Here is a 25,392-nt window from a genome sequence, read left to right as displayed (position 1 = left end):
AGTGAGTGTGTGCTGCTCTACATGCTTCACGTTGTGGGGTAACAGCTCCTGAACACGAAACTGTCCCCACCAAAGGAACCCACACAACACAGAATCTGGGGTACGTCTGTCGTGCAGAAGCATTTTCTTTCCTACTCCCCCGTTTCCTTGAGTCTTGTTTCCTTGGTTTTCTTTATCTCCGACAGGTGAGGATTGATGGTAGGGCTTTTTCCTTCTGAAACAGGGCTGGAACCTGTAACTACTAGACGTGCTTCCTCGTATCCATGGAAGAGGCAGCACCGAGTTCCACAGTGACGCTGAGACCCAGGCTCGTTGTGTTTGGAAGGTTCTGGGATCCTCCTGGGTGAAGGGGGATGGATGCCTTCCTCTAGATTGAGTACTGGAGTGGAGAATATGCCCAGCTTGTCCATTTCAAGCACCCTGTTCTCCAAGACCGTCCAGTCCCCACAGCCTCCACACTTATTTTACTCCAAAGGAACGAGAGTATTATCAGCAGAACATTCACATGACACGTTAAACGCTCCTTCAGTGTCTGACACCAGCGTGGCTGCAGGTGCTCAGTGTGGTGACAGGTCTGAAACATGATGTCCGACCTTTAATTCTGACTCCATGCATGTTCACGCCTGTCCCTGGAACTTGGAATCCATGCACTGCTTTGGGCACGTCATTTCTGTTCCCCAAATCAGGCTCCTGGAAGCTCCCTAGGAAATGCAGATGTCTGTTTGCAGCTGCAAGTGAAATATTAATTTCACTCACCCCAGCTCTAACTCTTACAAAAGTGCCTGGCTTTCTATACGCCAAGACGGCCTACACACGTGCGTGCATGTGTGTGTGTGTGTGTGTGTGTTTCTCCACTGTGTACATCATGTTCATGTACCATAGGGGACAAAAACAAAGAGGCCACATTTCAGAGGAAGAAGGTCAATTAAGGATTGAGGGAACGGAACTCTATGGAGTTTTAGATTGTGGAGCTGAAAGAGTTTTCCAGCGGGGGTAGGCCTATGAGACGGTCCCTGCTGATGTTCCCTCTCATCCTCAGCAGGTCACTCCCTGCAGCACAGGACAAGGGCACAGCCCTGCAGGTTTCCAATGCCATTTGTTTGCATCCCGGACACCCTTGCTGGCTGAGTTCTTCTTGTCCCAGGAGATAACGCAGAAAGATCAGGTCAGTTCTTCTTTGTGTTCTGGAAAGATCTGCTCTGATCATGAAGAGCCAAGGGCATCTTTCCACAAAGCTCCTGGAGAAGCAGCCTGTATCTGAGGAAATCGTGTCACTTTCCCCTTCTGTTTGCAGTGTTGTGTTAATCAAGTGCTTGGAAATTAAGTCAGTTGCTCAAGTGCCCTCAGCTCAGAAGAGCTTCCTGAAACAAATACCAGAGTTGTCAACACACCCGCCGTGTAATTGGCTTCCATCAGCTTTTTACTGGCTAGTTTTCAAACAGATGAAACCAAAACTGGAGCAGAGAGGAGACAATAGCAGAAGTCATACCACCCAGATGGACGTCTCTCTTCATACTGCAGAGACAGAGGTGTGTTTTTTCTCTCGCTTTCTTGCTGTTAAGGACTGCCCCATAGGTTCCTGACATGCACGTTCTTGAAAGGCTGAGAGAAGCATGAATTTTGGCACCTTGGTCCTTCCAGAGAGAAGGGAAAACACGATACTCATCAAGGCTTTGCCAAGGCTGATCTGCTTCCCGAAGATGTTTTTGGAAACACAGTCTCTTCTGGGAAGAGTGAGTGACTGATCATTTGCTTGCTACTTTGGGCCATGTGTTACCAGCATCTACTTTGGGTAGATGGGCTGGCACATGCTGGGCAGTCCATGACATATTGCTTTTCTATGCTGTTAGCCTGTGAGATCATTGGCTTTCGCATGAGAAGCTGATGGGTCATTTTGAAGATGCCAATGTCTGCAGAAGGTAGAGGAGACATGAATCCACAGGAATAGACACAATATGATTAGAGATTAACATGGTGATGGGCTGATAGTGAAGAGTGGGGAGAGAAATAGAAAGACATAGAAAGACGTGTTAGATAATTACATTGATAGATTGATAAATAAAGAAAATAGATTGCTAGAGAGGAAGATGGGTGGGAAGATAATTGGATGGAGTCATCAATCAGACAGTTGAGTAGATGGATAACTGTATGATTACTTTGATAGAGAGCTTGATAAAACCTAAATAATCAGCCATCCGTGCATCATTTTTTATGAACTGGACAGCATTTTTTAGAGAGAAGTACCATCTTCAAAATGCTTCCCTCTTTTTTGGTCACATGACCTTTAAATGTTTAGTTTTGGGATGTGTGCCTATCCCCAAACTTCAAATCCCTAGAGCTGGTAGAGAAAGCAAATAGGGCAGAATGGCTAGAAAAGATGGCAATGTTTCACATACATAGAGAGAGAGAACTTCCCAGAAAGAAAGGATGTGAACCCTCGTGTAATTAGTAATAAACATGGAGGGAGAGATATGTACATTATAGCCAGGAAAATGGTCCAAAGCTTAAAAGACACAGATCATAGGACACTTGGATATAATTCTTGCTGTGCACTACATTATAAGTCAAGTTGTGTCTTCAGGGTGTTTATCACGAGGCACATTTTTTTGCCCAAATGGAGCTTATGGTTTGGTGTGGGGGTGGGGTTCGTGGTGACGGTGACCGGGAAGGCAGAGGAGAGGGAAAGGAAGGGTAGAGGAACAGATTCCATTTTTGGACACACCAATGAATTATTATCCTACACATGGTAGAACCCTGCCCACCCCTCCCCCCCAACCCCACTCATTCAAACTGAAAAGAAAAATCAAGTCAACAAACCAAACAAACAAAAAAAATCAAATCAAGAAGAAGAACAGAAACAAACAAAAAGAAGCCCAAACTGGTTTGCCCTCCACAGTGTAGGTAAAGTCTGTGATATGGAGAAGCAGGCGTTGCTCAGAAGACCTATGGTTTCTTATCAAAACTTGATGAAGAAGTGGGCAAAGAGGGTCCCTGATAGCCAGAGGCAAGCCAGCGCTCTAGAGGCCGAGTTTACACCATCAATGACAGCTCCAGGCCCTGTGTGGGGGAAAGAGAGACAGACCCATTAGTGCACACGCAGAGGGCACCATCCTTAGCCCCTGACAAGCACTGCACAGACATGCTTCTCTGTGAACAGCCCCCACCCTGCCACTGACCCGTCCAAATCTGCATGAATGGAAAGTGCCTGTCGGGAGAAGCTCAAAGGGGCTTATCACTGGGATGCCTGGACCCTATAGCCTGCTCTGAATGATTCAGTTTAAAAACTAAAAGAGGCAGAGGGAGGGAATGGTTAGACCTGTGGACAGACAGGTTAGGGCAGGACCTTTGTGAGCAGTGCCTCTGCCTGTGCCTTCCCCTTGGAAATAGTGTCCAGGACAGGCAGGGGTGGGAGGGGAAGGAGAGGAAGAGAAGACTTTGTGAGACAAGAGTCTAGGTGTTGATGTGGCACACTTGTCATCTGGTGTAACTGGGATATTGTGGAGGTGTCTCCCAAAGCAGCTGAGGAAGAATGAAGAACTACATTCAGAGTTTTAAAGACTATGGTTGGGTTTATCCCAATAGTCAGCAGTGTGTCTCTAGCAGCAACAAAGAGGACCCCACGTTCTCAGACCCAACAACCACCTAATGCCCCTGCCTGGCGGGGCGCTCCCTCGACCTCTTTCTTTCTTCTCCCCTCTCTGGCCCTTTGACACAGTCCTCCTGAATCCCTCACATTCCACTGTGAAATGAGACTACAGAATCACAAGTGCGATTCCTTTCCCTTCATCTGCATCCTCGAGAAGACAAACCACGTGCACTGGGGTTGCCTCGCCTGTTCCAAGGGCCCAGGGCTGAAGGGTGAGCATCTGGCTATGCCCTTGCATCCCTCCATCACATTTATTTGCCAGCATGAGCATTTAGGGTTATAAGCAAGACCAGAATAGCCACTGAGCAGAGAGTGTTCCAGGAAAAGCAAAACTAAGACGCAAGAGGCAGCCCTGTAGGACCAGTGACAAAGGGACGGAGGGGCAGGCAAGACACACAGGGCTTCACTGCCTCCTTTAGTAGTAAACTGGCTTGTTGGAAATAAACTTCAGTAATGAAAAAGCGTCAGTGGTGCAAGGTCTCCTCAGACAGGACCTGGGTCATGCCGCTTGCTGGTCAATGTGATGGTGTGGATGCAGGCCTTGCTGGGCGGGCAATGATGCCAACCGTTGGCCCGGGTTCGAATGGGTCTCTTACTTCAGCAACCAGCATTCAACTGTTCCCACCCCAGGGATCACAACAGGATACCTTTTCTTTCTCTGATTTATGATACACTTCTGCTATTTACTAAAAATCCATATTTACTTGATATCTTGAGAGGCTTGCTCATAGTTTTCTGTTCTTTGGTTATAGAGTATTCACAGAAAAGGGCAGAGTCCAGGCCTTAGCCCATTGCTATAGTTCCCACGACAGCTTCATAAATATTTACGGAATGTAGCCTGACTCCGGCCCCCTCCCCCCTCCGTCCAGGCATATACCCCAGGAATTGTGCACTGAGGTGGAAAAGGCCCAGTTTGAAGCTCAACAGAATTCTCTATATTGCCTTCTGCAAAAGATTTAGATTTTTAAATGAGTTTAAAAGGAAATGGGCAATGCAAATTCGTAAGACCCATACATTTCTTTAAAGAATATCCAAAATATAAAGTATATATTATTTAGGATGTTTATTAACTAGTTATACATATATGTATATTTATGCATGTGTGTATGTTTCACTAATTCATTAGATTGATATCGATTTTAGAACAAATTGAATGGGCTCCATGCTAGACAGACAGGGGTCTTTAGTGTGGGAATCACTTTATTCTAAGTTCTACCAGTGGGTTTAGCATTTCTGGGGATGTCATGCTACCAGCACAAGGTTGAATGTAGCTAAAACAAACAGGAAAGGAGAAGTATTAGGAAGACAAAGCATAACAGCGCGAGGTACGGGGAAAGCAGGAGGCAGAATCATCAAGGCGGCAGGTGGCAGTGGCCCAAGACGTTCCTGCTGCTCGGGCAGTGGGGCACAGCCACAGCTCGCTTCAGCTGAGTTCTCCAAGGACTGGAACCCTGAGCGGCCCTCGGTAGCCATAGAGCCTGCTCAGCCCGCTTGGAGGGGATGATGATAAGGCATGTTTATATGGTGCTCTCCGTGTGGCAAGCATGACTCTAAATGCCAAACACCTATTCACCCATTTTATCTTCATGAAACCCTATGGCAGTCCCATTTTATAAGTGGGTACTGAGGAGCAGAGCAGGTAAGTACCCTGCCTATGACCACACAAGATAATATACCCAGAGCTGGACTAGAACTGAGTCACTCTGTCTGCAGGGATGGTGCCGCAAGTCTCCTTCCTCTCTGTGGAAAATGATCCCTTGAGCGTGTTTTTCAGAGACCACAGCATCATGGAATAATGCCCTGGGGATCTGGAGACCCAATTTCTCCATGTGACTCTGCTGCTTCCTAGCTGAGTGACAGCTCCTCTCAGGCCTGGGTTTTCCCACCTGCAGTGAGAGGAGCCTGGGATGGATGACCTCTGATCTCTTCTCCTTTGGCATCCTGAGTTACTGAATGGCTGGAAACTCTGCATCTTGTCCCAGAAGGGACAGCTGGGGAGCAGCCAGACGGCCTTTTCCAGTGGGTACAAAACCATCACTGCTCTGGCTTTCTGCACCTCAGCATGCCATCTCGTGAGACAGCAAGAGGGCACCAAACATTCCTAGACCCTAAAGTTTCCTTTCTTGTAGCCTCATTTTCTATGCATTTTCAGGAAGTTTTATTCCTAAGTAGGCATGATAAGCCCTGCTTTAAGCATCAGATGACATGGCAATTTACTGTCAAAGTGCCCTTGACCAATCAGTGTATGAGAAAGGGCCGAGCTCTTCTGGCCAAGGAGTTTACTTAATCTGCTAGGATAGAGGTTAAACTAGCCTTGTTTCCTTCTATGGGTCCTGGGCACATTTGAGATTTGGCAGTTGGGCCTCATGCCCGTATAGTGAGAGGCCTACAGGAAGGCGCTCAGACTTTGTTGAAAGCCAGGAGAGAGGGGCTCATGTCCTTGTACCACGCTCCAGGTTGGAGGAATGTGAAAGGCCATCAGCGATGAACTGATTCCTTAATGGCATTTTCATGGTAACCCTGATTCTATGGGAAATAAGGGGAAAAAAAGAATCTGGTTGGGTCTCTCCCACGGGCCCCTCACCTGATTATGCAAATGCTTCTTTGTGCTTTAATACAGAAGAAGCGGTGGATTGTGGCTGTTTAGCAAATCGGTGTGGTCCCATGATTACCTCTATGGCTCTGTCCTGCCTTGGCCTCACTGCTTTGTCGTTGCAGCCCTAAACCCTCTGGTGTAAAGTCTCTGACCCCTATAAAAGTGCAACCAGCGCTTGGGACTTCGGCTTCAGACCAATTTGGGTTTAAATCCTGACTCTGTGGCTTGCCAGCTATGTGATATCAAACAAAGCACTTTCAGTTTTCGCCTTGAAAATAGGGGTAATAATGCGGAATTTTCAGGATAAAGGATTGGCAGGGTTAAGACACTGTCTGGCAGGAAGTAGTCACGTGATCATGGGACGGGCTGCCCTGGTGGGTCCACAACCCCTACCTTCCACTTCTTAGTTGAGGCTAATATTGGCTTATTTCCACCTTTTCCAAATACATTGATCCTGAGCAGGGTTTTGGTCAGTGAGCATAAGGAGGTGAGATGGGTGAGAGAGGCCACCAGCCGTGGGGGCCTAGGAAGGTGTGGAGCACCAGGTAGTGTGATGAGGGAGTTCAAAGCCATGCTCTGTGGCAATTTCAAGGGCAAAGGACCAGTCTGCAAGGGAAGTAGAACCCACAATGGCTCGGAACCCACACCGTCCACTCAGCAAATGTGTGCTGGTGCTGTCATGTGCCAGGCTCTGTTCCAAAGAGAGACAGGCATGGCCTCTGCCTGCACACAGCTTATCCTCCATTAGTTTGTTTTTTGTTTTTTCCTTTGGCTGCACTATGTGGTATGCAGGATCTTAGTTCTCTGACCAGGGATTGAACCTGAACCCCTGCAGTGGAAGCACAGAGCCCTAACCACTGGACCACCAGGGAAGACCTCCCTGCCCCCCCATCCTCCATTAGGGCCTAGAATTCCTCTATCCTAGTCTAAATCAATAAACAAACACAAATATGTTTTCAGTCCTCACAGATTCTGAGAAGAAAGCCCTTTGGAACCAAATAATCCAACATCCCTTTCATCTCAGGAGTACCCTGCTTGTTGGATAGTCTAAGAGGACTGAATTCAGGAGTCAGGGAGAACTGAATTTGAATTCTGACTCTTCTACTCACCAGCAGGATGACTTTGGATGAGACGGTTAACTTCTCTGAAACAGTTTTTTTTTTTTTTTTTTAATGTATAAAATATGCGGGGATGTGGTTTCCTCTACCTTTGCAGGGTTGCTCTGAGGATGAGTTACGAGGGCACATAAAATCACCAAGAATAAGTAAAGGACAAAGAACTATTGGGGGAATTAGAACCAGGACCATAACTGCCAGTCTCTAAAATAGTCCCCAGGACAATAGCTATTTGTCTCTAAAGAGTCCTGTCTTTTGTGGGGCTCCTGCTTTAAATAAAGAGACCCTGTGTATACTGGATTCTCCAAGATAATTGACAAACACCTGCTGAAAGCAAACATGACTCTGGCTTAGCAAGCAAGTGACTGGTCTCTCCTGACAACACCTGAGGTGGCGCCAACCACAGGTAAAGGCTTCCCCAGGAAGGCCAGTTATTCTGAGGAAATGCATGTAGAAGCTCAACTCTTTCTGTGGCCAATTGCTACATTTAAGAAATCTTTCTTTATGGTTAACAATGACTCAATCTAATAGAATAGCTTTTACAAACATTGGCCTGAATTAAATATTTTTCAGGGATAAACTAAAAATGAGGACACGTAATTATGCCCTTTCCTCTATTTCATCCTCCTCAACGCTAAAAACATATCACTTCCTTATTTCCTGGAGTTAGCATCTTTGAAAAGAAAAGCTCACATGATGATACAAAGCCACAATACCAACCACAAATGACAACAGTGACAACTAAATATCTTGGGGACACATGCAGACCAAAATAAGCTAGTCTTCAGCATTACAGATAGAAGAGATAAAGAGACAAAAATGATCAAGACATAAATTCCAGAAATGGTAAATGTCACAAAGGTCCATCACTCAGTACATGTTCTCTGGGCTGGGGGGAAGATTTTACGGCCATATGTGAGGCCCAGCAGTGGTAAGACAAGTAAATAAAGAAAGAGACAAACAAATGAATAAAATAAAGTCCACTTTGGAGATGCTACTTACTTTGTTAAATTAAATATACTACACATTATAGATTTTTAAAAAGCAAATTTGGTTGAGGGCTTAGCATAGAATTAACCCGCAGGCCTAGCTCTCCTGAAAGCAAGGGTTTGCCGCTGTGTTCAATGGCTGTCTGATCACCCTCTGGAGGAACAGGTGTTGAAAATCAAAGTCCCCAAACTCAGCACAAAGCTTCCAGAAAACAATATAATCTTACTGATGAGATCCTGCCTGGCAAGAGATTTTGAAGCTTAAAAACGGAGGGTCCATTATAAGCGAGAAAGGTACTGAAATGTCACCCCTTCCCTTTCCATGATTGCAATGAAAATAGGGCACAGTTCTTCAGCAAGAAGTTCGACAGCAAGGTGTAGCTGTAATCCTACTAAAATAGCAGGTGGTATAGTGTGATCACATGAAGGCAAGAAAAGAGAAAAAAACAACCCACAGGCGAGTTGAACTTGGTGATAGCGCAGTGAGATCAAGGAAGCATCTGAAGTCTGAGAAGATACAGTTTTGTTCTGAAATTTGGATGGGTTTATAAGTATGAATGTGAACTATGTGACCTTCCTAATGAGGAACCAAAAGGAAAGTGATGATCTTGGTGATTAAAAGAGGAGCGAGGATATCTAATTAGAGGATGTGTGTGTTATACTTGTTGGGGAAACGTAAACCTATTTTCAGCAGTGCCGGCTGATGAAGGCACATCATTCCCCCTCAAAGGGGGCTTTTCCTCCATTGTCTTTAATTACAGCAGAGAACACGGCCCTGTGTTGTTCTACAAGTAAGATGAACAGGGGCTTCGCAGCTCCGGGAAGACGTATGGATAAAGAGGCCAAAAAGGCAGCCATCTCTGCTTTGCACTCCCACAAAGCCAAAGGCTTAGGAAGTTCACATCAGAAGTTAATTCAAACCCGTCAGCTCATCACAACCCTGAAAAAGGCAAGGCTTTGGTCTGTGCTGAACCAGAAGCTGCGGCATGTGCTGACATCAGCATGGCTGGAGCTCCCCGTGTTAAAGTCTAAACGCTCAGGCTAACGGCCAGATGTCAGTGATTCAGACAGAGCTGGGCTGGGGCGCAAGGGAGTGACAAGGAGCCTCATCAGGAATGAAATGTGAAATGTCTGCATATCTTTTTCCTAATATGTTGACATTTTGCAGGTTGGGGAAAATACAAATGATGAGGCTGCTGCCATCAGCCAGAAGCGATGGTGTTTCTCTCTGACTCATTCCCTCCCCCCTGGATTTAAATAGTGGATTTGGAAAATAAAAATCATATACGTTATCAGCAAGAAATGGACAGGCACGTGCAGCTTTTGATGTCTCTGCAAGAAGAAATCATTTGATGTACATCTTCCTAAACACTCTGTAGAGATGTTTGAGATAGTCTCCTTCACAAGGAAGACCCTGGGGGAGGGGACCCCACATTTCAAATTAGAACTGGGACATAAGGGGGGCTGGAATGCAAAGGAAAGTGTCAGGGCAATGTTGATTTGGCTTCCCTGGGGTGGCGGGGCGGTGGGGAGACCACAAGACTTTTTGAGTATTTGGCCTTCCTTTGGTTAGTGAAGAGTTTCATCCAACAGAGGCTGTAGCAGATGCCCCATTGACTAGAAGATATATTTATTAATCCAACCAATGCTTACTGGTCGATAATTATTGCAAGATACAGGGCTATATCCTTTAGTGCAGAAACAAACACAAACAAAATATAAGCCTAAGGGTAAACTACCAAGAGAGTCCAAAAGATGGGTGAGTGATTCTTCAGTGAGGTTCAGAAACACTTTATAGATGGGGTACCATTAAGTGGAAGCTTAAAGGGTAAGCGTAATTTTATCAGATAAAGAAGAGGGCAAGTGGCTCCTTCTGTGACCGTACAAAACACTGGAAGAGACGGGTTAGAAAGAAATATGGGCTTAAGGTCAGAGAGACCTGGGTGCAAAACCCGATGTTAATGTGTCCTTCTGCAGTGGAATTCCTATCCATGGGAAGGATTCAGTCACATGGCTTAAATTCTCTGAGCTCCAGGCATACCTACCTCAAAGGGTTCTGAGCTATCTAAAGCCCCGTCTGACACCTGCTAGCTGGTAGCTTCTTCCCTCCTCTGGTGTAGCACTTATATCCTATCTTCTATTGTAAATGTCTCTTTACTTGTTTGTATAGGGTTGGGAAGTCTGCTCCTCTCTGTACCTCAATCCTAAACCTAACTCCTGGCACAGAGTAGGCTGGAAACAAACATTTGCTACATCAGTGAACTGATGGGCAGAAGCAGCCCAGTCGAGCTGGAACGTGCAATGGGATCAGGCATCCCGGGCATGGGCGGTGGGTGGGGGTGTAGCATGGTGGGCGCAGAGAAGGCAGCGGGGAACTTGGGGCCACGCGGGAGATTGATCTCAGAGCAGGAAAGGCCTTCGAGGCTTTTCTGGGAGGCAGTTTTCAGCAGGGTGTGAACAGGTTCTTTCTGAGTTTGGGAAGGGCCGCCTGGCCCGAAGTGGCAGATTGAAGCGAGATTCCCACAGACAAGGGAACCACCCACCGGCAAGAGAGTGTCCTAACCAGACAAGGCACCTGCCCCGGTGTGAGTGAGACGGCAGTGGGGGCAGGGCTGGGCCTGCTTGCTCAGACCCTTGGCTGACAGGTGCGGGGGGAGGGCTGGGGGAGAGGTAAAGGTCAGAATGGCCGTAGAGATTGTCGTGAGGGGCTGGGTGAGAAGATAAAGTGTGTATTTGAGGAGGGAAGGGGTGCCAGGGAAAGAAAGGTGGAGAGTGCCCTGGAAGATTCAGGTGGCAGAGAGTGGCTTGTGACTCGGGACTGAAGAGAGTGCTGGGACACAGCCTGGGAGCTCCCAGACGGCTGCTCGGAGACTGTCCGGCTCCCGAGTGCCCACGCTTCGCTGGGAGAGCTTGTCTACAAAGCATGTTCTCAGGACCGTCCAAGGAGATTTTCACTAAGTGGGTGTGGGACCGGGCCCATGAATCTGCATTTTTAAAGCACCCAGCGTGGTGTCATGCAGGCTAAGATACAGCTCCGAAGATGCCTGGAGATACAGAAGACCCTTCTCTTCTTGCTGTCATGCCACCCCTGGGCAGATGGTGAAGGGGCTAGAAGTGAACGGAGAGGGACAGGGCAGAAGAAAGCCACGCCCGTCGCTTCACAGCAGCCAAAAGCAGGGTGTCGGGGGCCAGGGAGGCCTGGGGCTGAGGGGAGGCTGGGTGTTTGAAGGGACAGAGGTTGTGAGACTGAGGCGTGGATGGTGCTGGACGGGAGGTGACGGGAGAGGAGAGGAGACAGGGAATCGTCGACTCCTGCACCCACCCCTCAGGTCCCACCTGGAGCCGCCTGGGGGAAAGATGAGGGTGTTGGGACCTTTAACAGAGGACTGGGGGTGGGGGGCAGGGCTGTGAGTGAGCTCTCCTTGGGGGGCCCTTGGCAAGGGCAGCCCGGGGTGCAGGATGAGAAGAGCTGGCCAGGCTGCCTCTGGCTGACAAAAGCCCTGTTTGAAGAGCCAGCCTGACAGGTATATTTATTCTGGAGGAATGGTCATTAAGAAAAGAAAATATAGATTCTGTCCTCATGGCTTCCAGGGTCTGCAGAGGGAGTCGGTCCTCCTGGCTGCTCTGAGGGGCTGAGGCTTTGCCTTGAGGAAAAAATCCCAAGCCCAGATGTTGCCTTAACCAGAATATTTTGCCGTTTTCATTTGCAATGACAAGATTCCTAGGAGCGGTCCCTGTTCCTGATACTTAACTCTTAATGTAACTAATTTGTGTCGCTGCAATTTCACAGATAAAGTGTGAGAAATCTGTTTTTCTCTCTGCAGCATCCCCTTCCTTTCTGGCTTTGTTTGCCTTCTCTGTCCCTCTCCCCCGCCGGTTCCAGTAATCCAGACGTTTACACGGCTCATTACATGCCTCGCACTCTCTGTGGTGCCGGATGTAATCAAGTTCAGAATCTTCCCTCCTTGCACCCTAAGGACAGGGGGAGGGGGCCTCTTGCTCAAGACCCACTGGAGGCAGAATGGGCTGATAAGTCGAGAGAACACGAGAGGCTTCTGTGAGGGGCAGAGCCACAGCCAGCAAGCTGAGCCCGGCCGCCCCTCTGCGTGAGGACCTGGCCAGGCTGCAGGATGCCAGGGCCCAGGTGGCCTCCGAATGCCTGACCCACTCGAGAAAGCTTAGGCTACTTCGAGCAAGTTGTTTTCAATAGGCACAGCACCTGTCACCATTCCCAAGGTTATGGATGCCAGGTTTTGGAGATCTGCCTCTTACCCTAGTTTCCCTTTGTTTTTCAAATTCAGAACAGAGACTTAGCTTCACGGAAGCCTGGGGTCTGTTTTGTTCTGTTCTTGTATTTTACAGGCAACCGTGGAACAGAGAGCAGCATAGTTTGTGCCAGAGTCAGGACTGGAACGCAGTTTTCCCCATCCCTGTGCTGGTCTGTTCTCTACCTTCTGCTGCCTCTCCGGTCCCAGCAGTGGCCCAGGGCTAAGGAAAGTGCAGTCTGAAATGCCACTTTGAGCTGGCACTCTGCTGGGTGACCTATTCTGTCTGGGTGTCTTCTGGAGGGGCAGCAACTGGTGGTGAGTGAATAAGAAACATCCCACATCAAGGCCAGAGGCTGATTCATCTTTGAGCATCACCCACCTACCTGTGTTGGCTCTCAGTTTGCCTAAGTACTTCCTGTCTCAGCCCACTGTCTCCATAGCCTGTGTCTTCTGCCTTCTTTTGAAATTGCTTTCATCCCATTTTCCTTTGTTCTGTGCATGTAGGTAGGAAATATACGAAAGATGTGTGTGCGTGAGAGGCCTGTTCTGAATGCACGTTGGGATGGGTTCACGGTGCAGAGTCCAAAGGGTCTCTGAAAACCAAGCTTACAGTCTTTGAGGGCAAACACCAGTGCATGCCTGGGATGCGGGGTGTCTGTTTGTGCGGATTCAGGGAGTATGAGCAGATGGGTTGTAAATGTTCAAAGGGTCCTTTTAAAGAATACATTCAGATTAGGTGGAAGAGGGGAGACAGAAGAGGAAAATGGGTTCAAACAGGCTAATTGTTGACATGGGCTTCATGTGGTCAGCCGCATTGGGGTATAAAGCTGTGTCTTTCCCATGAGCTGAATCGTGTCCTCAAAATTCATGTTGAAGACCTAACCCCCAATGTGTATTTGGAGAGGGAGTCTATAAGGAAGTCATTAAGGTCAAACGAGGCCCTATAATGGTAGGGCTGTGATTGGATAGGGTTAGTGTCCTAATAAGAAGACACACCAGGGAGACTCCCTCCCAGCGCCGCCCCCCCCCCCCCCCCCCGCCCCCAGCTCTCTCTCTGCACATGCTCAGAGGAAAGGCCATGTGAGAATGAAGTGGGCGTCTACAAGCCAGGAAGACAGCCCTCATCAAAATCAGCTGACACATCTTCCTGGCTTGATCTTGGCCTTCGGGGCTCCAGAACTGTGAGAACATAAGTTTCTGTTGTTTAAGCCCCCAGCCTATGCTGTTTAGTTATGGCAGCCCTAGAGGGCGAACACATCCACAAGCTGCACACACTGTTGTTCTCGGCTGTGACACACCTCTCTCCTAGTTAATGGTACAGAGGGACGCGCTCCCGGATCATCTAGTTGTCAGTCCTGGGGTCCTTCTGCCGGCCACAACCCCCCATGGGCAACCCCACCAACTCAGAGGTCATGGCAGGGTCAGAGGCCGGGCAACACTCCAACCCCACCCTTTTTACTCAGTTTTATCAAGACCGAGGGATGGATATTCACAGACACGAAGGTGTGGACAGAGACAGTGGGCCGTGATTGTCTCGGATCCACAGCTGTGGGGAGGGGCAGTCGCAGAGCTGATTCTAGGTCTGGACAATTCAAAAGTCACCGTTTCCTGCGTGGCTCAGATTGCTCTCAGATGAGGAGGGCTGTGAGGCTTCCCCCCAGGGAAGCAGAGCTGAGCAGCAGCTGCGGCACCACCTAGCGGGTGAGGGAGTGTGTGCGAGCGTGCACACCCATGGCTCACTCCCTCCTCCTTTGGGCAAACCCTCTAGCACTGAGCAGGGGTCTGAGCCTGGGTCTCATCAGCACCTTTTCACTAGCTACGCATACTTCAGCGTCACTTAGCCTCTCGGGTCCTTCTCTTACCCATCTTTAAAATGGGGTTAATAATCTGTCGTGTGCGGAACTAGCATGATGCCCAGGAACCAATAAATACTTGGTAAATGGCTGACATGATGATGGTCATTATGAATAATGGCCCAAGTACTTCTATGTTAAAGGGAAGTTTTCAGAATTAAGTCATTAGCCCTTTTTGCCTTGGGCTGGAGGAATTATACATTCACACTAGGGTGACTTCCCCATGGAGGCGATCATCTGGTAATCATTTGGTGTCTGGGCCGGGTTCCCCTTGGTGCTGCTGTGTACAAACAGCAGAATACTTGTCCCTCTTAAGGCCACCAAGTAGAAGTTTATTGTTCTGGGGGGAGAAAGCCCTTCCCGGGAAACGTGTAACGATGTCTTATAGGTACGTGTGTGAAAGCCATCGTATTCTCCATGCTTGCTACCTAAACTGCACAGACCAAACCCCTGAAGTCTATCCACTAAGGATAAATAAACCAGGGAGGTGGTGCAGGCAAGCCTGTCTCTGAAGGAGGCTTAAAATTGGAAGCATAGCATTCAGGCAGGCAGAGGAGTGAAGGAACATGCTGTACCCACCTGCCACTGCTGATGAGGGGCTTATTTCTAAGACACACACAGCACAATGCACACACAATGCAGAGAGAAAACAAAAGACATAGATCACACATTTCAGATGGTTGGTGGACAAAGTTTCGCTCATGTCAATGCTGAAAGCTTGCTCAGGGTCTGAGGTCCGCGTGAAAAATGAATACCTTTTCATCCTATTCATGAGACGCTTCCCTCTAACCAAATTTCAGCAAATAAACACGCACAGACACACACGGAATATCACAGCAAGCAGGGCCTGGCCCGTGGGGTGAAACGTTGCACGAGGAGATGGACACAGCTGTGTGAGAATTGCGTGAGGGAGGGGTGAGGGCTCCCGAGGGGCCACGCAGAGATCTGGAGACCCCACCCCCCGTGCGGGAGGGAGAGACCTGCAGAGCAGCGACGGGTGTGTCAGCTGTGAACAGAGCAGTCGTCTCGATGAAGACTCAGTCTGCTGCTCTGTTCGTTCCAATGAATGAGAATATGACATGCAATCAACATGAGAATCATGATGGCAGCAGGTGACATGGTTTAAAACTGCAACTGTAACCCCTAGAGTCATAGACTCTTACTGGAGAAGGTATCTTAAAATTATATCTAATTTACTCCTCAGACCAGCAGACAGTGCTACAATTGACCTGTTCCATGGTTCCATCTTGTTTACAGCAACCACCGTGCAACTTGGTTCAGAATTCAGTTTCCTCCTTTTGTAAGGTGCAAAGCTCACCTTACAGTAGACCAGGAGGTATCAATTACCTTGTAAACACCACAGTATCACGTGCTAGGAGAATGATGGGGTGGGGGGGGGTGCGTTCATATCTAAGGTGGGGGGCTGAGCAATATGGATGGACACAGGCCAAGCAGGGTGCACCCTCCTCCCTCTCGAATCCCTGGAGCCCCCCACCCGGCCAAGCCCCGCGTCCAGGCCTCCTGCACTCACCATACAGTGTGATGCTGGCGTTGGTATTCCCAAGCTTGTTCGTGGCCACACAAGTGTAGTTCCCGTAATCCTTCTCTGAGACGTTGAAGAAGGTCAGCGTGGATATGTGGCCTTTGTTCTCGATCCTCACGCCATCCAGGCCGGTGGCCAGCCTGCAAAAACAGAGAAGGTGTGGCTGGTCTGGTTCCACACACAGAGTGAGGCAGCGGATGGGAGGGTCTGGGGAACTCCAGACACCTCAGATGGACCCACGCACACGGCTCTCCTCACAAAGCCTTTCCCTCGGACTCAGCCAGCCCTTCTCCCTGCAGCCGTGAGCACCGCAGCCTCCATCAGGGGCCAAAAGCGACGGGTGCCCACGCTCCAGGGCTACATTGCCCGGCTCCTAGTCCTTGAAGAGTGCCCTGCCTACAGCCAATCTCAGATTCTGAAACAAGGTTCATCCATTTTGCCTACTTCCCAGCTCCCTCCATTTTTTTTGTTTTTGTTTTTGTTTTTTGTTTTTGTTTTTAATTATCTAGAAAGTACTTTTTCTTTAAATTTTTTTAAATTTATTTATTATTTTTTGGGGGGGTCCCTCCGTTTTTTGTTTCTGGTTCTACAAGGAGACTCAGTTATAATGGAGGCTGTCATCGGTTTGGTTTTGCCATATTTTCCCCCTGGACTTCATCTCCCTCCTTCCACATGGGGAAGGATCCATCAGCTCTGCTTCAGACATGCCCTATTTCCGCTTTCACGATACCTGGTATCTTCCTTGAACCACTGGAACTCAGCCATGGGCACCGCAGAGGCTTCACAGCTCAAGATGCCCTTCTGGCCAACCGACACACCTGTGTTCTTGGCTTTGGAGATGTAAGGTGGGTCTGCGGGGAGATGCAGAGCCGGTCCATGAGACAGGTGAACCGCACATCAGTCACTGGCTGTACACACCCCACCCCCTTTCCCAGCTAAACAACCATGTGTTTTAGGAAAAGGACTTCTTGCTCAAAGATACTGCCGTTACCCCAGCATCTTCTTCACGCCTTCAGACTAACCCAGAGTTAACAATTCTCCCCATTAGCTAAAAGCTCTGACAGTCACAGGACGACTCCATGGCCCTGGAGGCAGTGATGGGCACAGCAATCTGATACAGTGTTTTCCTGTTGGAAACAACCTGAGTCTATTGGAACATGGCATTGCCATTACCTCTTTGTCCCCTTAATCCCCACGCCCTCCTTTCCCCTGGAAGGCCCTGACAGTGGGTCCACTCACAGTTGACAGTGATTTTTACTTTCCGCACATCAGGGGCCGCAACATCGTTCAAAGCGCTGCATTCATACTCCCCGGACTGGTCACGTTTGATGTCAGAGATTTCCAGGTATTCATCCTCACTCACAAAGCCCTGGCCTTCTGGGAGGAAAGACACAGACAGAGACAATCAAGAAACTGTGAAACCAGGGGCATAACTGTATTCATATCTAGAGCTCAGAGGAGAAGGAGTACAAAAGGCCATAAAATGGGAGTTGGACCATCAAGTCAAAGATTCCAGACGTATGTTGGCCCCAAAGTATTTGAAGAAATTGTCTGCTTTGGGTCTTCGATCAGTGCATTTTTGTCCAAGTCACTTTAACTTTTCAGACCATTTGATCAGAAGGGCATATCGTTATTTTTCTTATATGATTATTAAGAGGATTAGCTAAGAGGGTACCTGTGAAATACTGCGGCACATTAGTAAGCTTTGATATTTTTCAAGAGAATTGTCAGGATCAATAATATAATTTTTTAAACGTGGGAATAACTTTAGGGTATGTGAGTATGGACATCTTCATTTTTCACTATGTGGAGATGCCTTTGTATACAGAATACAAACCACTAACTACTTGTAGAACGAATACTGAACACTTAAAGTTTCGATATAAACAGACACGAAGCAGCTGGTTGGTTTCAAACTGTCCTGGAGAAGATAAAACGGCGAATGAATGCATGAGGAAGCCCTTCTTGACGGCTATGTAGTAGGTGCTCAGTGAACATCTGCCAACATAAAATAACCCTGAGAGCCCTGGGTGATAGAGCCCTGGTTACCAGAACCTGAGGTGGGGGGACTTAATGGATGTGATACCTGGTTTTGTGGGACATCCTGGAGGCTTTATGCTCAGGCGTGTGTGAAGCTTGCAATTCATGATCCTAAATATTCCGGGGCTGCAAAATCGACATCACTTGCAGCCACCGTTACATGCTCTTTCACAATCTGACCCCTCTGCCTGCACAGAGGACAGATCTTCTGTCTTAAAACACAATGCCCCGAGTCTATCAAACCACCAGGCTCTTGTGAAAATGCAGCCAACCCAAAGGCCGGGGAGGAAGTGCATCCATTTGCATTTCTTATAAGCCTGATACGCGATCCCTTTTTGTGCTCCGGACATGAGAGCAAAATCAGTTTTCAGGACAATAAAAACACACTAACTTTTCTCACACCCCTTAAAAGCATATCTGATCCAATGGTCGCTCAACCAAGTAAGTCTGGGCCCACAATGGGTTTGGTGCGGGAAGTGGGTGCCGTGAGGGTGGGCTGATGGGCAGACATGAGGTGGGTGCTGTAGTATCCTGAATCTGTCCACGTGGATGCCTTGGGGCGTTCCCAACACCCTGCCCCTTTCCCAGGATGCTGGCTTTTCAGCTCTCAGGGCCTTCTTTGCCCCCATCACTCACCACCCCCCCCTCCCGCCAAGGTCACCACACCCACCCAGGCTATTCCTTCAGTGTCCGGATGCTGGTGGTCAAGGCCAACCGCAGAAAGTGTGGGCCCCAGGTAAATATGTAAACAAATTGAGTTACTGGAAGTCAGCCCCGCCCAATCTCATGCTATTCTGTGAAGGAAATCGTGCCTCCGTCTGCCAGCCTAGCCATCCACTTGCCAGGGCACCCTCCTGGAACGTGGGCCTGTGGACAGGCCCCGGGACAAGCCCACGGGTGAGAGTCTCAGGATCCTGGGGAAGCTGGTTGAACCCACGTGAGGAATGGCTGGAAGTAGATGTGAAGCGGGGTTTGGAGCAAGTCCACACTTCCCAGTCTGAGATTCGAATGACAGTGCCAGCCTAGGCTGGTCCCAGGCACCAGACAGGGACTTTGAAAATTCTGAGGGACGTGCTTCAGAGCAGGGGGGCCCTGGGGCCTAGGGTGGGGCCCTATCCACCGGGATCTCAGGGTGGTGGTGCCGGTTACAGCTTTCTACCCCAACACACATTTAACCATCCAGGCTGGTTCATATCTAACCCCTCAAGGCTCATTAGGGGATGTAAACATCCTCTCACCCGTTTTCTTATTTCTCTTAGACTCACAGAACCCCAGAGTTGAAGAGGATTCTGAAATTACTTATTTTAGGACATCTAATAAAGATAAAAATTGCCTCTCTCATTGAAATGATGCTGGTTGACCAATCTAAGTGTTTTAAAGGATTAAACAACAACAGAAATCAAACAGACACAAATGACTTTCCAGATTCAACATGTCTTTTCTGTGGTGAATAAATACAACAGGATGATAAGGATGGAGTACTAAGACTCCATCATTCTTTCAAAATGTACTGCAGCATATTTGCCACAAGTAATTAAATCCCCTGCACTTAACCAAGCAAATGAGCTACCTGCAGTGGGCCTGGCAGGTGCCTCTGGCGGGTCACTGACTCCCACCCCCCCGCCCCCCGCCCCTCCTTGGAGAGAATGAGGTAGACCCGTAGCATGCTGCCTTGTTTACACCAGACAAATGGCTTAAAGCCCCTCATAAGGCAGGTCTGTGACGCCCATCAGTGATGAAGTGTGGGCCCCGCCCAAAGGGAAGGGAGCCCTTCAGGGAGTGCAGAGGCCATTGTGCTGGGGCCCTGAGTGAGTCTTCCACCTGTATCAGGAGGACAGACCCTGGGTCCTCCATGGGGGGAATTGCTGGACAACAAGGCCACCCTCTGCAATGCAGGAATTTATCTTCACTATCTGTACTGTTGTTTTTATGGACGGTAATGTGACAGCAAGAAGAAAAGGGAGGAAGGAAGAGTGTTTCACATAAAATGGGGATCGTTACGATAATACTACCTCATTAAGTGAGAAAATGAATTTTGTCAAGTTTGTTCTATAAAGTAAGTGGTTCTCAGGTTTTAATTTGCATATAAATTCCTCTGAGTTTTTATAGATATACATACAGATAGATTCTGATGCAGTGGGTCTAGGGTGGGGCCTGGGGTTCTGCATTTCCACCAAGTGTCCCAGGATTTCAGTACTGCTGGCCTGGGGCCCGCACTGTCCACTAAGCACTCTTCTCAGCCCGTTCATACTTCCATGTGCTTCTGCATCTGTGAAGGGGCCAGCTGGTCAGCAATGTTTCCTGCCTGTCCATCGCGTTGAGATCCTCGTGGAGCCTGCATCTCAAAAGACACCCTTCTCTTTGGGGTCGCGAGTTTTGCAGGGCACATCAGCGCTGAGGATCTGGACCCTTGAAGCTATGCTTCCGCTGAGTCAGATTTTACTGCAAAACACGCGCCCACTCGAAGCCAGTTTTCTTTGCTAAGAAAGGGAAGAAGATGTTGACACATCCTCACCTCAAGCCCGCGGAAAGGGACAGAGATGCTATTTTCTTAACTGCTTTGAATATTGGGTGAGATTTGTAAAGCAGAACAAATCTAGGTTGCTAAACGCCTTGGGACCTAGGAAATTGCAGGGTGGAATGCTTTCCCTGCCCTCGCCAGTTCTGGTTGCGATGTAAAATCCTGATTCTATGCTGCAGAGAAAAGGGAAGGAGGCAACATATGTTTGAATCCTCTCTGGTAGCTGCTGGGAAGGCAGACTGCTGACTGTGGAGGGGGGCAGAGGGAGGACCACATGATGGGGGACAGGAAAGGAGGGAGGAGGAGGAGGAAGGTTGCCCTGGTGCGAGGAAGGAAAGAAAGGCAGACGGGGTGCAGGTGAGATGCCCAGGATGCAGGTGAGATTCCCAGGGTGCAGGTGAGATGTCTGGGGTGCAGGCAGGATGCTCTGACTGCCATGGGAAAGATTCTGAAGACACATGGGATTTAAAAAAAAAGGTAGGCTACAAGACTACAATATTTTTTTCTGACAAAATGTATGAAAACAGGAGCTTCAAGTCTGCCCCACAGTTTTGTTTTATGGTAAGAAGTCCTGTAATAAGCCAGTAACCCAGAGGCATATCACCCTGCCCTATGCATTCGGACAGCCCAATACAACATGATCGGAAGCAAAAGGAAGTGGGCTCTGCATCACTGGCAGAAATATATTAAAAAAGGCGGGTTATTTCTTTCCATGGAGGAACGCTTCGAAGAAGATAAGTTCAACCCACTGTATTAGGAAGATTAAGATCTGCAAGGATACAAATGGGGCCATTTATCAGGGGATGGGAGAGGTCCCTGGACCCAGACCCCACAGGCGCAGGGCTTGTGCTTGGGAAGCGGCTGAACTATCCCCATGGTTCCATGGGTACAATGTGGCCTCTTTTGCAGGAACACATATTCTGACACAACAGGCACAAAGTGCAAGGAACAAGCAGTGTCCACAAGCAGGGTCTGCACGATCTCAGAAATGGAGGAGCAGACCACCCCCAGGAGGAAGGGTCCCTGGCCTGGCCTGCTGTCCCGGACATCACCTGTGGCTATTTTACTAATCTCTACGATGAGTCAGGTGATGGGTTAGATGCCGTGGGGTGGAAAGGATGGGGAAGGCAAGGTCCTTGACCTTGGGTAACCTACAATCTCTTGAGCCCAGAACTGGAGTACTTTATGTTTTTCCCCCCAGGCTCAACTTTTCCATTCTTAATTGTTTTAGACCCTTCAAGTAAGGTATGGTGGATCAGGAAGATTTATTAGAGAAGGAAGAAGAAACCTGGGCATTCAGGGATGAAGAGCTGAAAGGGGAAATTCAGAGTAAAATCTGGAAGCTTCCTGACCCACTTCTTCTTTCTCCCATTACATCCTGTCCTTTCTAGCCAGCTGTTTCTCAGCCTTCACTCTTGGCCCAATTTTCACGTCTTTTTCTCAGCCAAGTCCTTAGAATTACAGAGTTGGAAGTACCAAGAAGGGTCAAAGAACTTAGCCTTCCCACATTTTTGGATGCCTGTGCCTGACAGAACATCTTCCCCTCCGCATAAATGTCCCCAGGGATGATTCCAGGGCGTGGCCTATTCCGTTGACTGACTATTCACATCATTCAAGAAACCTTCCTCATTTGGAAGCAAACCCTGCCCGGCTTCTCCCTTTGAAATGATTAAAAGTCACCAGCAAGGTGTCCCCAGCCCCCCTGTCCCTCCTCATCAGCCACGGAAAGCTGCTGCTCTATTGGGGGAAGATGCTTTGCGAGGTTAAACGCCAGCACCTGTCACAGCTTTTGCCAAGAGACCTGTCAGCAGGTGAGTCACAGTGGCACCTGCCAGGTGGCGGGCGCCATAGAGGAAATGAGCAGGAGGGGGTGACCATGGATGGAAAGAGTTGTCAGTCCAGGGAGGCAAGAGCATCGGGAAGGAACAGCCACAGAAGGAGAACGCAGATGAGCAAGAAAGCAGGGGAGGGAGCCGCAGCTGGAAGGAAGGCAGTGGGGGAGGGGGCATGCGGGCACCTGGCAGGACTGGACTCACGTGGCGGGGCTTCTGGAAAAGCCAGAAATCAGTTTCCCTGCTGCCTAGCAAGAGCGGTCATTACAGAAGATTCCTAATGATGCCGACCTCGGAAATTTGGAATCAAATGCCCTGAGGACCACGTGTACGCCGCGGACCTGCAAGACACAACTAGGCTTTCTGATTGACCCTGGAGAATAAACAGTCTCTCACCCACTCACCAAAGCTGGGTAGCCATCTGAGCAGTCAAAGAGCTGTTCCTTTTCCTGGGAGTAGTGTGCCACACTTAGGAAAAAAGTGTGGGTTGACTGCCAAGTTGTGTGTTTGCTGGAAACCCTGCCCTCAGGGTCTGGAGCCAGATGAGGCCAAGAGAAAGGACGTGTCTGAGGCCACCCACTCCCTCTGCTTCTGTCCCTGGGGGTGCTCAGGACAAGGCAGACGCTGTCAGGAGTGCGTGTGGGGGTGGACACCCAAATCCTGTCCTCATCCCTCTCTCTCCAGGATTCTGGCCCAAAGAAATCATAGAAAATAAGCTGTAAGCAGATCAAAACCGCAGCTTCACAGCTGTCAAGCTGGCCCACAATCTGGGCTTGGCATCCAAGGCTGACGTGAGTCTTGCCTTTCTCCCTCTGACCTCAAGACAGCTGGACTTGTGCAACGGGAGGGCTCATCCTGAGTAAGTACTGACCACATGCCCCAAACTGGACCGGAGCACCAGGGCTGCCTTGGACTGGAGAGTCCGGGTTAGGAGGACCCCCCAGATCCAAGTGGAGTGGATGGGGAAGGGGATGGGAGTCAGGAGTGCATTCCTCATTTGCAGGCGATGGTCTTGTTCCTGCTTAACTGTAGGAGCAGATGACCTCACCAGTTACCCCGGCACCCCATCTTCCACGGGGAGCAAGAGTGACGGCATGGGAGAGGGGGTGGGGGCCACCTTCTTCTGCTTCCTAGGGGACTTCTGTCATCCTTTTCCATCACACACCTCCTGACACAAGAGCCTCCTTCTTTTGAAGGTTAGAAACCTTCGAAAGCACTTGAGTTGGGAATGGGGGTAAGTTTTAGCACTTGGGACAGTTAGGCTCATGGGACCTCAGTGCAAACCTCAGCACTCACTGCCCATGAGGTGTCATCTGCTCTCAGCAGCAGGCACACAGAAGGGACTGACACCCCCACTTCTTTGACCTCCTTGTCTGTGCATCTAATGTGGGCTAACCACACAGCATCTGTTCACTCTGGACGCGATGGCTGGGGGTTGAGACCCCTGAATCCCCTCCGACTCTCCCTCTCTCCTCACTCAGCCTCCTCTCTCTGCCGGTCTCCTCTGCACACTCCCCATCCTCCCCACTCCTGGCCTCTCCCTACAACACTGTGGGCAACAAGCACCTCTGGGCTCCCCATCCATTAATGCAGGGAGTATGGACCCTGGCTCTAGCCATCCTTGCCTGCTCCCAACTCCCAGACACAAGTGTGATGAACCCACTGTCTCATCTTCCCCTTCATTAATACAACCAACTGAACCTTGCTAAAGCCGTTCTGGTTTGGAGGTGGAGACCCTGGGTCAATGTCTTACTTGGCCAGGACAGAAGCTCTCTCTCTTGGGGTCCCACAACTTTTCTCGGGCTGTGGCCACCGGGACCTTTCCCAAGGGAGGGTGGCTTGTTGGCTGCCTCCCCTGAAGCTAACAGTCTGCCGGCTAATGACGGGATCAGCTAGTCACTGTCAGAGTTAACTGAGCATCTAGCGGGGTAAGGCGTCCGCTAGTATTGCTCCCGGAGCCGGGGGCACAGACAGGTTCCCCAGCAGTGGTGAGTTTCCTGAATGGTTCCCATTTCCTAGGGAAGGACTCTAGTGACTCGTGCAGTGGGACTGTCCAGAAAGAGACTCTGACACATTGGGCTGTCTTTACCAGGAGGACCAAAGCCAAGACACAGAGGATGTGACGTGGGAGCGGGGCAGAAGGAGGGGCTGTGGAGGAGCCTCTCTGCAGGGAGGTCTGGGAGGCAGGGGGGCCTGGAGGTGTCCGGGCTCACACGGGCCCATCAGGATCACCAGGGAGCCTTTAAAGACAGACTCTTGTGCCCATGCTCATAGAGTGACTGAACTCCCGAGGGTGGGGCCCCTGCATTAGATCCCTTCAACCTTCCCAGGGGACTCTCGTCTACAGCCAGGATGACAGCCCTGGTTTGCACAGTGAGGACTCTGTGGCCTTCCCTTTCCAAGGGCCAGTTCCCTGTGTAGGCTGCTAGGCTGCCTCTGCAGAAAAGACACTCAGCCTAGTAGCCAGAAAGCTTGCACAGCTCAGCGTGCGCTGGGCCTTCCGCTGACAGTCCCTCGGCCTTTGTGGAGGGACCTGCATTCATCTTGTCTGCAGATGGTGCCTGGAGAGGGGGCCTGGAAGCAGCGTAAGGTGAGGACACTGGGAGGTGGGCCGGGCGGTATCTACTGCCCTTCCTCAGCACACAGTGGACAGGGATGCCCAGATCCTCGGGCAGAGTGTAAAGGCAAGAACAGCTTCTTTCAAAGCACACAGAAGACGTGTACTTGGCTGGGTTTTACTTCTGTTCTCCTTCTGAGATGGGTTCATGAGGTGCAGGAAGAATTAGAACAAACCAGAGATTTTTGGAATCTAGTTGATACTGTTGACTCAGAGGGAATGGACTGAGTGAGGGATACAGAAGCAGCCAGGTTACCAGCAAGGATGCGGCCCATTCCCCTTAAATGAAAGTTCAGAGTGTGGGCCAGAGAGAGAAGAGAGGAGATGGACACAGACAGACAGACAGACACAAAGAGAAGGAGGATGCAGAAG

The 25,392-nt window shown here is 49.4% G+C and overlaps 1 protein-coding gene across 7 annotated transcripts in view; it reads right to left on the bottom strand.

Moving 5' to 3' along the window:
- Nucleotides 1–2,280: 2,280 nt before the first annotated feature.
- OPCML (opioid binding protein/cell adhesion molecule like) overlaps nt 2,281–25,392 on the bottom strand; it is a 1,059,893-nt gene continuing 1,036,781 nt past the window's right edge. For 2 of the 7 annotated variants that reach the window (XM_057695557.1, XM_057695558.1), the window contains 5 exons: nt 17,250–17,387; nt 16,741–16,861; nt 15,999–16,150; nt 15,047–15,073; nt 2,957–3,057 (listed from right to left, as the gene is read on the bottom strand). In XM_057695557.1, coding sequence (XP_057551540.1) covers nt 2,957–3,057; nt 15,047–15,073; nt 15,999–16,150; nt 16,741–16,861; nt 17,250–17,387 — 539 coding nt within the window. Of the gene's footprint in view, nt 3,058–15,046; nt 15,074–15,998; nt 16,151–16,740; nt 16,862–17,249; nt 17,388–25,392 lie in introns of all 7 variants that reach the window. The other 5 variants (XM_057695560.1, XM_057695559.1, XM_057695563.1 and 2 more) reach the window with 5 other exon arrangements.

The sequence above is a fragment of the Hippopotamus amphibius genome, chromosome 9 (assembly GCF_030028045.1).
Source record: "Hippopotamus amphibius kiboko isolate mHipAmp2 chromosome 9, mHipAmp2.hap2, whole genome shotgun sequence".
Classification (NCBI taxonomy): Eukaryota; Metazoa; Chordata; class Mammalia; order Artiodactyla; family Hippopotamidae; genus Hippopotamus; species Hippopotamus amphibius.
The sequence above is the reverse complement of the archived record's forward strand: the minus strand, read 5'-3'. Positions and strand labels throughout refer to the sequence as shown.